General features: G+C 47.3%; 1 protein-coding gene across 1 annotated transcript; it reads left to right on the forward strand.

The window, feature by feature from the left end:
- Positions 1-2,535: 2,535 nt before the first annotated feature.
- LOC141997685 (olfactory receptor 11A1-like) lies at positions 2,536-3,498 on the forward strand. The gene has a single exon (XM_074970118.1). It carries the CDS (start codon positions 2,539-2,541, stop codon positions 3,496-3,498), a length of 960 nt encoding a protein of 319 aa, XP_074826219.1. The 5' UTR covers positions 2,536-2,538.
- Positions 3,499-14,390: the final 10,892 nt, after the last annotated feature.

Below are 14,390 nucleotides of genomic sequence, written 5' to 3' on the forward strand. Positions count from 1 at the left end.
TGGAAAATAGAGTGGGGAGATTTTATATACACAGAGAACATGAAACAATGGGTGTTACCATACACACTGTAACGAGAGTGATCAGGTAAGGTGAGCTATTACCAGCAGGAGAGAAAAAAAAATCTTTTGTAGTGTTAATCAAGGTGGGCCATTTCCAGCAGTTGAGAAGAACGTGTGAGGAACAGTAGGGGGGAAAAATAAACATGGGGAAATAGTTTTACTTTGTGTAATGACACATCCACTCCTAGTCTCTATTCAAGCCTAATGTAATGGTGTCCAGTTTGCAAACTAATTCCAATTCAGCAGTCTCTCGTTGGAGTCTGTTTTTGAAGTCTTTTTGTTGAAGAATTGCGACGTTTAGGTCTGTAATCAAGTGACCAAAGAGATTGAAGTGTTCTCCAACTGTTTTTTGAATGTTATAATTCTTAACGTCTGATTTGTGCCCATTTATTGTTTTACGTAGAGACTGTTCAGTTTGGCCAATGTACATGGCAGAGGGGCATTGCTGGCACATGATGGCATATATCACATTGGTAGATGTGCAGGTGAACGAGCCTCTGATAGTGTGGCTGATGTGATTAGGCCCTAGGATGGTGTCCCCTGAATAGATATGTTGGCAAGGGGCTTTGTTGCAAGGATAGGTTCCTGGGTTAGTGTTTTTGTTGTGTGGTGTGTGGTTGCTGGTGAGTATTTGCTTCAGGTTGGGGGGCTGTCTGTAAGCAAGGACTGGCCTGTCTCCCAAGATCTGTGAGAGTGATGGGTCGTCCTTCAGGATAGGTTGTAGATCCTTGCTGATGCGTTGGAGAGGTTTTAGTTGGGGGCTGAAGGTGATGGCTAGTGGCGTTCTGTTATTTTCTTTGTTGGGCGTGTCCTGTAGTAGGTAACTTCTGGGTACTCTTCTGGCTCTGTCAATCTGTTTCTCTAGAGGTGATCCCAGCAATTACAGACTGGTAAGTCTAACGTCAGTACTGGGCAAATTAGTTGAAAAAATAGTAAAGAATAAATTGTCAGACACATAGAAGAACATAAATTGTTGGGCAAAAGTCAACATGGTTTCTGTAAAGGGAAATCATGTCTTACTAATCTATTAGAGTTCGTTGAAGGGGTCAACAACTATGTGGACAAGGGGGATCCAATGGACATAGTGTGCTTAGATTTCCAGAAAGTCTTTGAAAAGGTCCCTCACCAAAGATTCTTACGTAAATTAAGTTGTCATGGGATAAAAGGGAAGATCCTTTCGTGGACTGAGAACTGGTTAAAAGACAGGGAACAAAGGGTAGGAATAAATGGTAAATTTTCAGAATGGAGAGGGGTAACTAGTGGTATTCCCAAAGGGTCAGTCCTAGGACCAATCCTATTCAACTTATTCATAAATGATCTGGAGAAAGGGGTAAACAGTGAAGTGGCAAAGTTTGCAGATGATGCAAAACTGCTCAAGATAGTTAAGACCAAAGCAGACTGTGAAGAACTTCAAAAAGATCTCACAAAACTAAGTGATTGGGCAACAAAATGGCACATGAAATTTAATGTGGATAAATGTAAAGTAATGCACACTGGAAAAAATAACCCCAACTATACATACAATATGATGGGGGCTAATTTAGCTACAACTAATCAGGAGAAAGATCTTGGAGTCATCATGGATAGTTCTCTGAAGACGTCCACACAGTGTACAGCAGCAGTCAAAAAAGCAAACAGGATGTTAGGAATCATTAAAAAGGGATAGAGAATAAGATGGAGAATATCTTATTGCCCTTATATAAATCCATGGTATGCCCACATCTTGAATACTGTGTACAGATGTGGTCTCCTCATCTCAAAAAAGATATACTGGCATTAGAAAAGGTTCAGAGAAGGGCAACTAAAAGGATTAGGGGTTTGGAACGGGTCCCATATGAGGAGAGATTAAAGAGGCCAGGACTTTTCATTTTGGAAAAGAGGAGACTAAGGGGGGATATGATAGAGGTATATAAAATCATGAGTGGTGTGGAGAAAGTGAATTCGGAAAAGTTATTTACTTGTTCCCATAATATAAGAACTAGGGGCCACCAAATGAAATTAATGGGCAGCAGGTTTAAAACACATAACAGGAAGTTCTTCTTCACCTTGCGCACAGTCAACCTGTGGAACTCCTTGCCTGAGGAGATTGTGAAGGCTAGGACTATAAGAGGGTTTAAAAGAGAACTAGATAAATTCATGGAGTTTAAGTCCATTAATGGCTATTAGCCAGGATGGGTAAGGAATGGTGTCCCTAGCCTCTGTTTGTCAGAGGGTGGAGCTGGATGGCAGGAGAGAGATCACTTGATCATTACCCGTTAGGTTCACTCCCTGTGGGGCTCCTGGCATTGGCCACTGTCAGCAGACAGGATACTGGGTGGACCTTTGGTCTGAGCCAGTATGGCCATTCTTATGTTCTTATGTTCTTTCTCATTTTCCTCTTTGAACTTTCATGTAATTGAATGGAGGAAACTTTCTATTGTTTAATAGCAGAGGAAATTATTCCACTGTTTGGTGCTGTTCTTCCTACTAGTACAGCTCATGGAGAAAGCAGAAGGGGGAAATCAAACGCCCATCACAGAATTCATCCTGCTGGGATTCGGGAATCAACCTGGGCTGCAGATTCTTTTCTTCCTGCTGTTTCTAGTGATCTACGTTGTGACCATGGCTGGGAGCCTCCTCATTGTTGTGCTAGTTGTGACTGATCAGCACCTTCACACCCCCATGTACTTCTTCCTGGGGAACTTGTCCTGCTTGGAGACCTGCTACACCTCGACCATCCTGCCCAGGATGCTGGCCAGTCTCCTGACTGGGGACAGAACCATATCTGTGGAGGGCTGCATCACACAATTGGCTGTATTTGGTTTTCTAGTTACTGCAGAGAGTTATCTCTTGGTGGTGATGTCTTATGATCGGTATTTAGCTATATGCAAACCGCTGCACTATGGAACCCTTATGAACGGCCAGCTATGCCTCCAGCTAGCAGCTGGGTCTTGGATAAGTGGATTTCTAGCTTGTACAATATTAGTATGTCTCATATCAGAGTTAATTTTCTGTGGCCCCACTGGAATGGACCACTTCTTTTGTGATCTCACCCCAATGGTGAAACTCTCCTGCAGTGACACCAGCCAGATCACACCGGTGATTTATATATTTTCCTTCCTAAATGTAGTTATCCCATTTCTGCTAACCTTGATGTCCTATGTTTGTGTCATCAGCACCATCCTGAGAATCCCTTCCACCACTGGGAGGCAAAAGGCCTTTTCCACCTGCTCCCCTCACCTCAGTGTGGTTACAATCTTCTATGGGACCATAATCATTGCCTACATGCTACCGAAATCCAGTACCCTGAGAGCCCTGAACAAAGTGTTCTCTGTCTGCTACACAGTCCTGACGCCCCTGGCCAATCCACTCATCTACAGCCTGAGAAACAGAGAGGTCAAGGAGGCCCTGAGAAATGCTATCAGGAGAGCTGTGACCCTTACAAAGAATCCAGCTTAGTTGACTGAAATGAGGATCCGTCAATCAGGTTTCTATTGTCAAAGCAGCAGGGTCCAAGTGGCCCCTGGTATCGAAGGGCTGTATGACAGCCGTGCGTGTGCATAAATATAGTTGAAAATTATCGAGACAGTTTGTTGGGGGGGGGGGTTATTTTTGGCAGAAACTTTTGACTTTCTGTCAAAGAACCAAAAACCATGAAAATGGAAAAAGTTTTGTTTTTTGGTAGGTGAAATCCGAAAACTTTCGTCTGGAAGTTGAAAAAAAATGATTCTGTTGTTTGTTTTTGATTTTCTGTCACAAAAAAAAGTCAGTATCTCTGAGGGAAGCAGACATTTTTGATGAAAAAGTTTGTTTTGTCAAATCCCTATTTTTGTTGAAATAAGCTTTGACTAAAAAGTTTTCACCAGCTCGAGTAAATAGTAAGTGAATGGATGAGGAGCTGGTAGATGGTGTTCAAGAATATGTATCATGTTTTTTGTAGGACCAATACAATTATTGTTGCACACTGCAAATTGGCTTCCTTTGCTCAGTTCTTTATGTGAAATTCTTAACAATCCCCATCTCAGTCCCATGGGAGACTCCTGGCCAATAGGCAAGGTTTATGATTTATTTTTTGTTCATGATCGCATTGCTCTGTGCTTGCTTCTTTCCAGAAAGCAGAGAATCCTAGAATCCGAGAAGTGTAGGACTAGAAAGGACCTCGAGAGGTCATCTGCATTCATGGCAGGACTACGTATTATCTAGACCATCCCTGACAGGTGTTTGTCTAACCTGTTCTTAAAACCCCCAATGATCGAGATTCCATAACCGCCCTAGGCAATTTGTTCCACTAAACAAACCCAGTTTCTTCAATCTTCCCTCATAGGTCATGTTTTCTAGACCTTTCATCATTTTTGTTGCTTTTCTCTGGGCTCTCTCCAGTTTGTCCCCATCTTTCTTGAAACATGGTGCCCAGGACCGGCACAATAGTCCAGCTGAGGCTTTATCAGCACGGAGTAGAGCGGAAGAATTACTTCTCGTGTCTTGCTTACAGCACTCCTGCTAATACAGCCCAGAATGAGGTTTGCTTTTTCTGCTACAGTGTTACACTGTTGACTCATATTTAGCTTTTGTGATCCACTATGATCCCCAGATCCCTTTCCGCAGGACTCCTTCCTAGGCAGTCATTTCCCATTCTGTATGTGTGTAACTGATTGTTCCTTTCTAAGTAGAGTACTTTGCATTTGTCCTTATTGAATTTCATCCTATTTACTTCAGACCATTTCTTCAGTTTGTCCAGATCATTTTGAATTTTATTCCTATCCTCCAAAGCACTTGCAACCCCTCCCAGCTTGGGAGAAGGAATGGTTTGTGCCCCAAGAAGATCAGCATGGTTTACACGGTGCCCCTTTCTACTCAGAAGTGCAGGGACGGGAGAAAGAGGGGGCCCTGGACTCCCAACCCTACCCCCCCACCCTATGTACACACCTTCTCTCCACCCTGCAAGAGTCACACTTCGCCATTAACCCACTCTTCCGGGGTGGGGGTGGGGGGTGCAGGGGACGGAAACTCAGAGATGTATAGTTTTTAAGGTGAAAAAGTCCATTAGATCATTTTAGCCACAGCTGCTGCCCAGCAGAGGCCCGAGCAGGCCAGCCAGGGATTGGTGACTCAGCGCCAATTCACTGGGGGCTGGTGAAGATCTCCTTTGGGGGAGCTTGGTAAAACTGCCAGGCCCCGCTCTTGCTGTCTCTACCCCAGCCTGGTGTGGCTGTGAGGCCCGAGCAAGGGAAGAGTGGGGGATTGGGGAGCGAGTTCACCCCGCACTCACTCCACAGGAGTGGGTCCTCCCCTGTGGGGCTGGGTTCAGCTCCCCACTCCGGTACGTTGGCTGTCCTCACTCACAGATTTGCTGTGGGTCCTCCTCTGAGTGAGTGGGGCCAAGCTGTCGGACCACCCCAAGGGGACAAGGACAAGGAGCTTTAAGGAGGGGAAAGGTCCCCAGCCCCACATACAGTGAAGGCGGGATGCTGGTACCTGGGTTAAAGGGTGAGGGGCCCTGTGAGGGGGAGGGAATCCGGGTGAGCCCCAGGGGATGGAAGTGATGGAAGAAGGGAGAGGGGTTTGGTGCAGCGAGGAGTTGCGGGTATTTGGGCTGATATGTTGGGTAGATGGACCTGGGTGTTGGGGGCTGGAGAAGGGCCCTGGGGGGAGTAAGGGGTGCTGGTGGGAAGCTGGGGTGTAGATAGAGTGAGGCTGTGCGGAGGGAAGTGGTTTGAAGCTGGTGGGGGGTGGGGGTGTAGAGGCAGTTTTCAGAGGTGGGTTATTGGGGAATGGGGCTTGGGCGGATGGTGAGCAGCGGCAGGAGAATGTCTGGGTGTGGTTGAGGGGCCTTCTCCACTTTGTCACCATTGGGAATTTCACGCCAGTAATGTGTTGGATGGAAACTTCTATTTTCATTGTCTTTGGGGAACATGAAGTTTTTCACTTGCTGTGGCCCATGCAGTACACGGAAGTCCCTCAGGCTACTGCTCAAGTGGGTCCACAGTTCTGGATCATCTAGACTTAAGGAACTAAACTCAGCAGCAGCTGTTTCTTGGGCCTCCACCACACTCTTCTCTGATCTACGCTTTTCTTCAGGAATGTGCATGGTTACATCCATTTGAGATGGAGCTATGGATGCTGCAGTAGCTGCCAGGTCACCTGCACTCTGACTAACTGGAAGATCAGGCATCTCCTCACCACTCACATCCTCACTGGGGCCAGAAGGCTCACCGTGAACATTTGTGTCTATGTATCTCAGGAGAGCTCCTTCCTGCTTAGCTAGAAAAGCTTCCTTTGCTTGCTTGCTTTTTCTGAACGCTGCCCCAGAGAGGCGTTTTCTTCTTTCACTCATGACTGCTGTTCTGTGCCAGCTATAGTGGCTCTCCACACTCAGTTGAAGGGCCTGAATGGTAAGCAGGCTGGTAGCAGGGCCTGAGTGGTGGAAGATATCAGCGTCTTAAGGGCCTAACTGGGTCCTACCACTTCAGTTGACTGCCTGTTCTCCTCAAGTGGGTTCAGGGAAGCAGCAGGAAACAGGCAGCTCCCTGCGAAGCTGGTGTTAATCAGTCCCGGCTCCTGAGGGTGCTAGAGAGGTACATGAGAGGCTCCTCCTCCTCTCTCTCCCTGCAGCTTCTGCTGCTTTCTGTTATTCCCTCTCACCTTTTCTCCTGCCTGCCTGTTATGTCTCTTGTGCCCTCCTTCCTCCAGCACAGCTCTCCACCATCTCTGTGCATCTAGAGCGGAGAGAATACATACGCACCAGCAGCAGACACAATTTTCTACACTCTGGGTCCTAGTGGCACCTCCCCTCCCCCTCCAGTCTGGCACCTGAGGTGGCTGCCTCAGGTCACCTCATGTAAAAGGTCACAGTTTCTCTCTGACCTTGGATGGCTAGATGCTGCCACCACCCAAGTGCAAAAAAACCCCTTGGAAGTCAGGAAGGCGCACTTGGGAATTCCTTCCTGTGGGGTACCCTCAAGCCCTTTCACCCTCCTGTCAGGGAAGAGCTGAGAAAGGAAACAAAGGAAATTAGCTGTTGCCCCCAGCTAATTAAACAACATGTGCACAAACCTCTTAGAACACCAAAACTCCAATCCTGTTCTTAAAAAAGGTAAATTTTTATTGAAAACAAAAAGAAAGAAAATTCAACTGGAACTTAGGCTTTTGCTAGATTTAAAAAACCCACTTACAAAAATTAAACATCAAGAATAATCTTCTTGAGGTCCAGCTTAAAGGTTACAAGCAAAAGAAAAAGGATTTGGGGATAGCAGAGGGGAGTCCACAAGCCAATAAGAAATAAACCGAATCGCGTCTTTCTAAACATTCCTGATCTATTTACGTATCTGGGTTGTAAAATAAGTGGTTCGAGGTATGAATTGATGCTTTTTTATACCTGGTTTTAAAGCTGCTTACAGCGTTGCTTCTCTGGGTCTCTGCTCTCTGGAGAACAACAACAGCACACAAGGGGAATGTTTTTTTCCCAATTTTAAAATGTTCTAGCCTTCCCACTGGGTCTTTTGGTCAGGTGACCACTCCCTTTCTTTGACCTAGCCAGGGAGAGTTTTTAATGCTTGGCTGGCTGGGTGTCCATAAAAGGGAGCTTCCCCTCCCTTCATTTATCACACACTCCAATGAAACGGCCCATTTTCTGGTGATCTCACCCTGCTGCTAAAATTCTCCTGCGGCAACACCAGCCTGATCACCCTGGTTCTTTATATATTTATCTTCCTCGATGCATTTTCCCCATTTCTATTAACCTTGACGTCCTATGTTGGTGTCATCTGCACCGTCCTGCGAATCCCATCCATCAGTGGGAGGCAAAAGGCCTTTTCCACCTGCTCCCCTCAGCTCAGCATTGTAGCCACTGGACTTCTGTGAATTAATTACTGCTTCAAGGGCAACAGCTGTGATTGATATAGTGCAGCTCTTTTAGAAATACATCCAGACTTGATTTAAACATTTCAAGTTGTTCCAATGGTTTACGACACTCCCTGATAAAAATATCCGCTTTATTTCTAGTCTGAAATTGTCTAGCTTCAACTTCCAGCCATTGGCTATTGTTACACCTTTGTCTGCTAGATTGAAGAGCCTTTTATTATTCAATTTCTGTTCTCCATGTACATACTTATTGACTGTGATCCAGTCAACACTTAATCTTCTCTCTGTTAAGCTAAATAACTGATCTCCAGGAGTCTATCACTATCAGACATATTTTCCAATCCTTTAATCATTCTTGTGACTCTTCTCTGAACCCAATTTTTCAGCATAATGCTTCCGTCTGACCTTCAGGGGTTCTCAAACTGGGGGTCAGGACCCCTCGGGGGTCATGAGGCTATTACATGGGAGATCGTGAGCTGTCAGCCTCCCCCACACACCCTGCTTTGCCTCCAGGATTTATAATGGTGTTAAATATATAAAAACATGTTTTTAATTTATAAGGGGGGTTGCACTCAGAGGCTTGCTATGGGAAAGGGTTCACCAGTAAAAAAAGTTTGAGAACCACTGCCTTAAACTCTCTAAAGGTATTCAAAATACAAAAAATAGGTTTTTTTTCTTATTTTCCTATTAGTTTTTGGGCCTTCATTTTTAAAAATAAAAGTAGAAATATGTCATCAATATTTAACAATGAGGGCAATGAGCCATTGGAACAATTTAACAAAGTTTGTGGCCGGTTCTCCATCACTGACAATTTTTAAATCAACATGGGATTTGTTCTAAATCAAGATCTGCTTGGGGAATTATTTTGGGATATATAATGGCCTATATTATACAGCAGGTCAGACTGGATGACCACAATGGTCCTTCTGGCCTTGCGATCTGTTAATCATTTATCTCTCGCCAAAAGCACACCTTGCACACAACTTGCCCTTGTCTTTCTGCGGCATTTGCATTGAGAGAATGAGAGAGAGAGAGAGAGAGAGAGAGAGAGAGGACTGGTGTGGAGGGAGAAAGATTCAGGAGATGAATTAATACAAACAGAGATTGTACTTAGATTTCTTTAAGAGAGGTAATTCTGTGGCCAAGACTTTCAATTATGGGAGCCCAAAGAACGGCTTCTAAACTGGAACTTTCCAAGTGACCTAAAGGAGCACTAAATAAGAAAAATGAAAGAAAAGGGCTAGACAAAAATGAGCAAGTCAGCAAAAAGCCAGCCATCCTCCTTAGAGTCCTTTGTGGTTTATATGTGTCTGCCATTGCCCAGCAAGGCAACTATGGAGCATTTCCAGAGTCCTTTCACCAGAAACCCTGAAAACACGAGAGCCTGGTGTGACACACTGAACCTCAAAATAGTGCCCTGTAACCCCCATGTTCATCATTCATAGATGGTTGTGATATTTTATACAGAGTATACCATGTAAGATATCATATGAAAGGTCATGATCTGCTGAAACCCGTTGTTCTGTCCAAATATGTATGTCGTTAGTGTGTATGAAATTATGAGATTTTGCTATATTGTTGTCACTGAAATATGTTGAAAGTTTGAGAGCCTCTACTGCCAGGTGGGTGTTAACCAACCACTAATCAACTCTATGACTCAGTTATACAAGTCCACCACAATGGGGGTTTACTTGATCACTGTGACTCAGCAACACCCACCAGGACATGTCTGGACAAGTGTCTTCTAGGCACATGAACTAAAGATATAAAACAGAGGACTAGGGCATCATGCTTGGGCCTTTCTCCTCCCTCATCTATGCTGGGAGCAACAAGAATGCTGGAGAGACAGAAGATTTCAACAGAGGAGACTGGACCCAGGCTTGAGCAAGAGGCCTGTGTATTGTGAACTGTAACATCCAGGGGGGTGAGAAAATTGCTTCTTCTAAATACTGCCTAGTGTAATAAGGTTTAAGATTTAGATTATGCACTTATCTTTTATTTTCTTTGGTAACTATCTCTGACCTTTTAAAATGTATCTTTCTGTAGTTAATAAATCTGCTACGGGTCTGTGGCTAACCAGTTTGGTGTTGGAAAGTTGACTGGAAGGCAAAGTGGTGGCTGCGGTTTCTGAGGCGATCAGGCGTGGGATTTACCCAAAGGTGGTGGGCATATTTGAAATAACGGCTGGTTTTGAGAGAATGGTGTTCCCACACTGCTCCGGGGCCACTGATGGGACTCACGAGCCCATAGTTTGCCCTCATCAAGGAGCACGAATACATAAACCACAAAGCGTTTTCCTTCATTGTTATACGGGCCCTTGTGGACCACAGAGGTCAATTTCTGGACACCAACGAGGGCTGCACTGGAAAAGTTCAGGCTGCCAGGGTTTTCTGCCAGTCACCGTGTACTTTTTGGCCAGGCCGGAATACTATTCAAAGGACAATGCCATAAATGGAGTAGCTGTCCCCACTGTTACTCTAGGGGATCCTGTGTACCCCTTTTAGCTTGTCTTATGGAACAGGATCCTGATCACAGAGGCCCTGGCAAAAGAAGGTTTAATTATGCTCTCAGTAGGTGTAGAATGGTGCGTTCAGGAGACTGAATTCCTCGTGCCTGAGCTGAGCTTGGGCTTACCTTGCTGTGTAGACGTTCCTCAAGGCCCAGTGCATCCAAGCCTACACAGATGAATGCTATCAAAATAAAATAAATGATGTGAACGATTGTTGTTGACACATCTCTTTGCTACAACAAAATCAAGGTCAAGTAAAACACAGCAGGCAGGTGTGTAGGAAATGCCACTCATGTCGGTATGTGAAAACTGCTGGCATCCTTCATCCTGAAGCACAGTGGGTAGTTTCCAAAAGCGCCTAATTGACAGAGAAGCATAAATCCCATTGACTTTCAATGAGACAGATTCCCAAGTCTCTGGGCCCTTCTGAAAGGGGAACACAGACTCTTAAGTCACTTTGGCCCTTTTGAAAATTCTTAAGAATCTGCCAGCCTGTTTATCTCTCAGGGTGAGAATTTGCTAATTCATATCCTACCTATCCAGTATGTTAAGCTCAGTTTGCAGTTTTGTTTATTTACTAGGTAATCTGCTTTGATCTGTTTGCTATCACTTATAATCACTTAAAATTCTATCCTTTTGTAGTTAATAACCTTATTTTATGTTTTAATCCAAACCAGTGTGCTTTTGACTGAGGTGTTTGGGGAAAATCTCAGCTTGGTTATCACCAGTTTGCATGGTCCTCCTCACATTGAAGGAGTGGTGGACCGGGTATTAAATCCATATACTGGCCAGACTTGACCAGGGCAGGATGGTACTGCTTTGGGGTCCTAGACTGGTGGTTAGAGAGCCTGCATGTGACTGCAGCTGGGTGTGTCCCTACCTGGGTAAATGCTGGTGAAAGTGCAAACTTGGAGGGCTTTGCAACTCGTCACAGCAGTACAGTGGGAGAGGGAGCCCAGGCTGGTGCGTCAGGAGGCTCAGCGGCACCCCAGTTCCAGGTGGCACCCCAGGAAGAACCCGTCACAAATTTATAGAAGGGGGAGAATCCCTTCCTGACCCCTGCGGGTGCGTGGTGAAAACTCTGATGCATGAGCTTGTGGGAACACGAGACATAAATCAGAAGTGAGTCCCGGGGCTGCTGAGCCCTGCCCCCCACCACACACAGCCCTGTCTCACAGTTGCACTGAGAAATTTCTCCAGCTCTTTCTTAAAACTGATTCAGTTGTTTTCCCCCACCCCCAACTCCCACTGGGAGGCTGCTCCAGAATCTCACCCCTCTGGTGGTTAGAAACCAGCTTCACATTTCCAGGCTGAATTTGCTCATGGCCAGTTCATTTCCATTTGTTCTGGAGCCAGGGGTGAAAGTAACACAGGACACTTACTGGTATGGGGCCGGGGTGGCTCTGGCCCCTGGAAGGCGTGGGGCCTTGGGTGGAAGGGGAGGGGTTGGGGGAGTCAGCATCCCCCAGCCAACCTTCCAGTCTGCCAGGCCTGCGCTGCCCGGGGGTTCCCGTGTTGATTTAAAGTGTCCGGGGCTCCGGACACTGCTGCTGCAGTGCTTTAATGTGGGCTGGGTACGGGCAGGTGCAGGTTCTTACCGGTACGCCGTACTGGCCCGTACCGGCTCACTTTCACCCCTGTCTGGAGCCAGCCTTGTCCTTTAGTTTCAATAGCTCTTCACCCCTCTCCTGGTATTTAACCTCCACCCTGTGTATTTATCCAGAGCACTCAGAGCCCCTCTCTGCCTTCTTTTCACTAGACTAAACAAGACAGCCTCTTCCTGTTTCCTCTCAGAAGATAGGCCTTCCATTCCTCCCATTGTCCTAATAGCTGTTTTCAGCATCTGAGCATAACCAGGGGAAGGGGAGCCGCCTCAGTGAAGTCCAGTAGGGACTCTGTTATGCCAGTCTGTGTCCCTGGGAGGCCTCAGATAATATCAGGATGGGCAGGCACCAGTACAAACTGATAGACGGATGGATGGATACAGAGATGAGCTGCCAAAATCTTAACAACCGGTTCCCTCCTCACCGCACAAGGGGGTCGTGGCCTGCCCCCGCCCTCCAGGACTCCTGCCTCATCCAACCCCTTGTGTTCCTTGACACCCCTCCCGGGACCCCTGCCCCATCCACCCCCCTCCCCCGTCCCCTGACTGCCCCCAGAACCGGGCAGGAGGGTCTCGTGGGCCACTGTAGTGGGTGCCCACCATGCTCTGCCCCTAAGAGTCAGAGGGACCTGCCGGGGGGCGAGGTGGGGAGTCCCGGCAGTGCTTACCCGGGGCGGCTTGCAGGAAGCATCCGGCAGGTTTCTCTGGCTCCGAGAGGTGGGGTAGCGTAGTTAGCGGGGGAGCAGGGGGAGCAGCCGCTCCCCCCACCGATCACATCAAAAGTGGAGCCTTAGGCACCGACTCCCTGGATGCTCCAGGGCTGGAGCACCCACGGGAGAATTTGGTGGGTGCAGAGCACCCACTGGCAGCTCCTCGCCCTGCCCCAGCTCACCTCACCTCCGCTCCGCCTCCTCCCCTGAACGCGCGCCCCACTCTGCTTCTCCGCTCCCCCCGGGGGTTTCCCGCGAATCAACTGTTCGCGCAGGAAGCCTGGGAGGGCTGAGAAGCAAGTAGCGGCTTCGCGCTCAGGCCCAGGGAGGCGGAGGTAAGCTGGGGCGGGGAGCAGTTCCCCTGCGCGCCCCCCCCACGGGTTACCTCCTGCTGCGCGGGCAGCCCTCCTCACACCCTCCCGCCCCAGCTCCCCTCCGCTCCGCCTCAGCGGACAACCGGTTCTAAAAGGGCTTCTAAATTTAACAACTGGTTCCAGTGGACCGGGGTGAACCGGCTCCAGCTCACCACTGGATGGATAGACAGACAATGAAGCTATTGCATGATTAAATGTTGCATGGAAGCCAACAGAGAGGGGTTCTCCCAACAAAAAGCAAAATATTCACACTGGGGAGACCAGTCAGAGTTAACTAGTGCCTGATGTTTTCTCCAGTAAACAGCGACTCTCTGATGTTAATCCCCAGTGTATTAAGAGGAGGAGGCCCATTAAATATGAGCAGGTTGTAGTGGGAATGAGAGCACGCAGGGAAGATCAGCAGTACTGCTGCCAACGCGATTCTTCGCTTAGCAAAAGGGATGAAGTAGCACAAGCAGGTCTGTTTGCTTTCTACAATCGTTTGTTTAAAACAAAACAAAAGGGTGGGGGATATCAAGGGGGGGAATGTTCCTGCTGGCTCCTGAACATCTGGGAAGGTTTATTATGTACAAGACACATTCAGCTCCAAGGTACCGTGCTTCAGCCAGTACACAGTCCCTTTGGCATTTGTCCATAGTTAAATCCTGGAATGTCTCTAACCTGCTGGCTCACCCACTGCCTCGGTTACCATGCAGAGATCAGGGACTGAAATTAGTGAGGAAAATGCACCACCTACCAAAGGGCTGATTTTGCCACTGGTATTTCCCATATTCATTCTATCTATTGTGACAGGGTTGGGCCAGATGGCTATAGGAGAGTAATTTTTTTTTATAAAGCAGAAAAAAATTTATTTGCGTAACACACTTACACAAATAACAAAAGAAGATAAAACAAAGCTATGCAACAAAACAAAAGCAAACACAATGTATAACACAGCAGCCTTCAGGGGAGAGAAGTGTTCAGGCTTGCCTGGGCCCAGAGCCGGGGGGGCTTCCTCGACACTCATGGTTTTCCACCCCCTCGAGTTACCGAGTGCCACGCCCAGTGTCACCAACTATTCCTCTCCTGAGAGTGCCCAACAAGATGGGCACGGCTGCGGGGTGGGCGGTTTGGGGGTGGAGGGGACGTACACCCACGTGTGATGGGACCCCTCCTAGGTGACAGTGATGATGGTATCCAGAGTGGCAACGGCTGGGGCCGGGGTCTCTCGCTCTTCCCCTCAATCAAAGGATCAGACGGAGGGAACCGGACGGGGTCACTGAGCAGAGAACCTCGGACAGCGCCCACCGCGCCTC

This window comes from Natator depressus, chromosome 13 (assembly GCF_965152275.1).
Source record: "Natator depressus isolate rNatDep1 chromosome 13, rNatDep2.hap1, whole genome shotgun sequence".
Lineage (NCBI taxonomy): Eukaryota > Metazoa > Chordata > Testudines > Cheloniidae > Natator > Natator depressus.

What these genes read in the sequence shown, in the direction of transcription:
- LOC141997685 (XM_074970118.1), top strand. Translation starts at nt 2,539, where the DNA reads ATGGAGAAAGCAGAAGGGGGAAATCAAACGCCCATCACAGAATTCATC.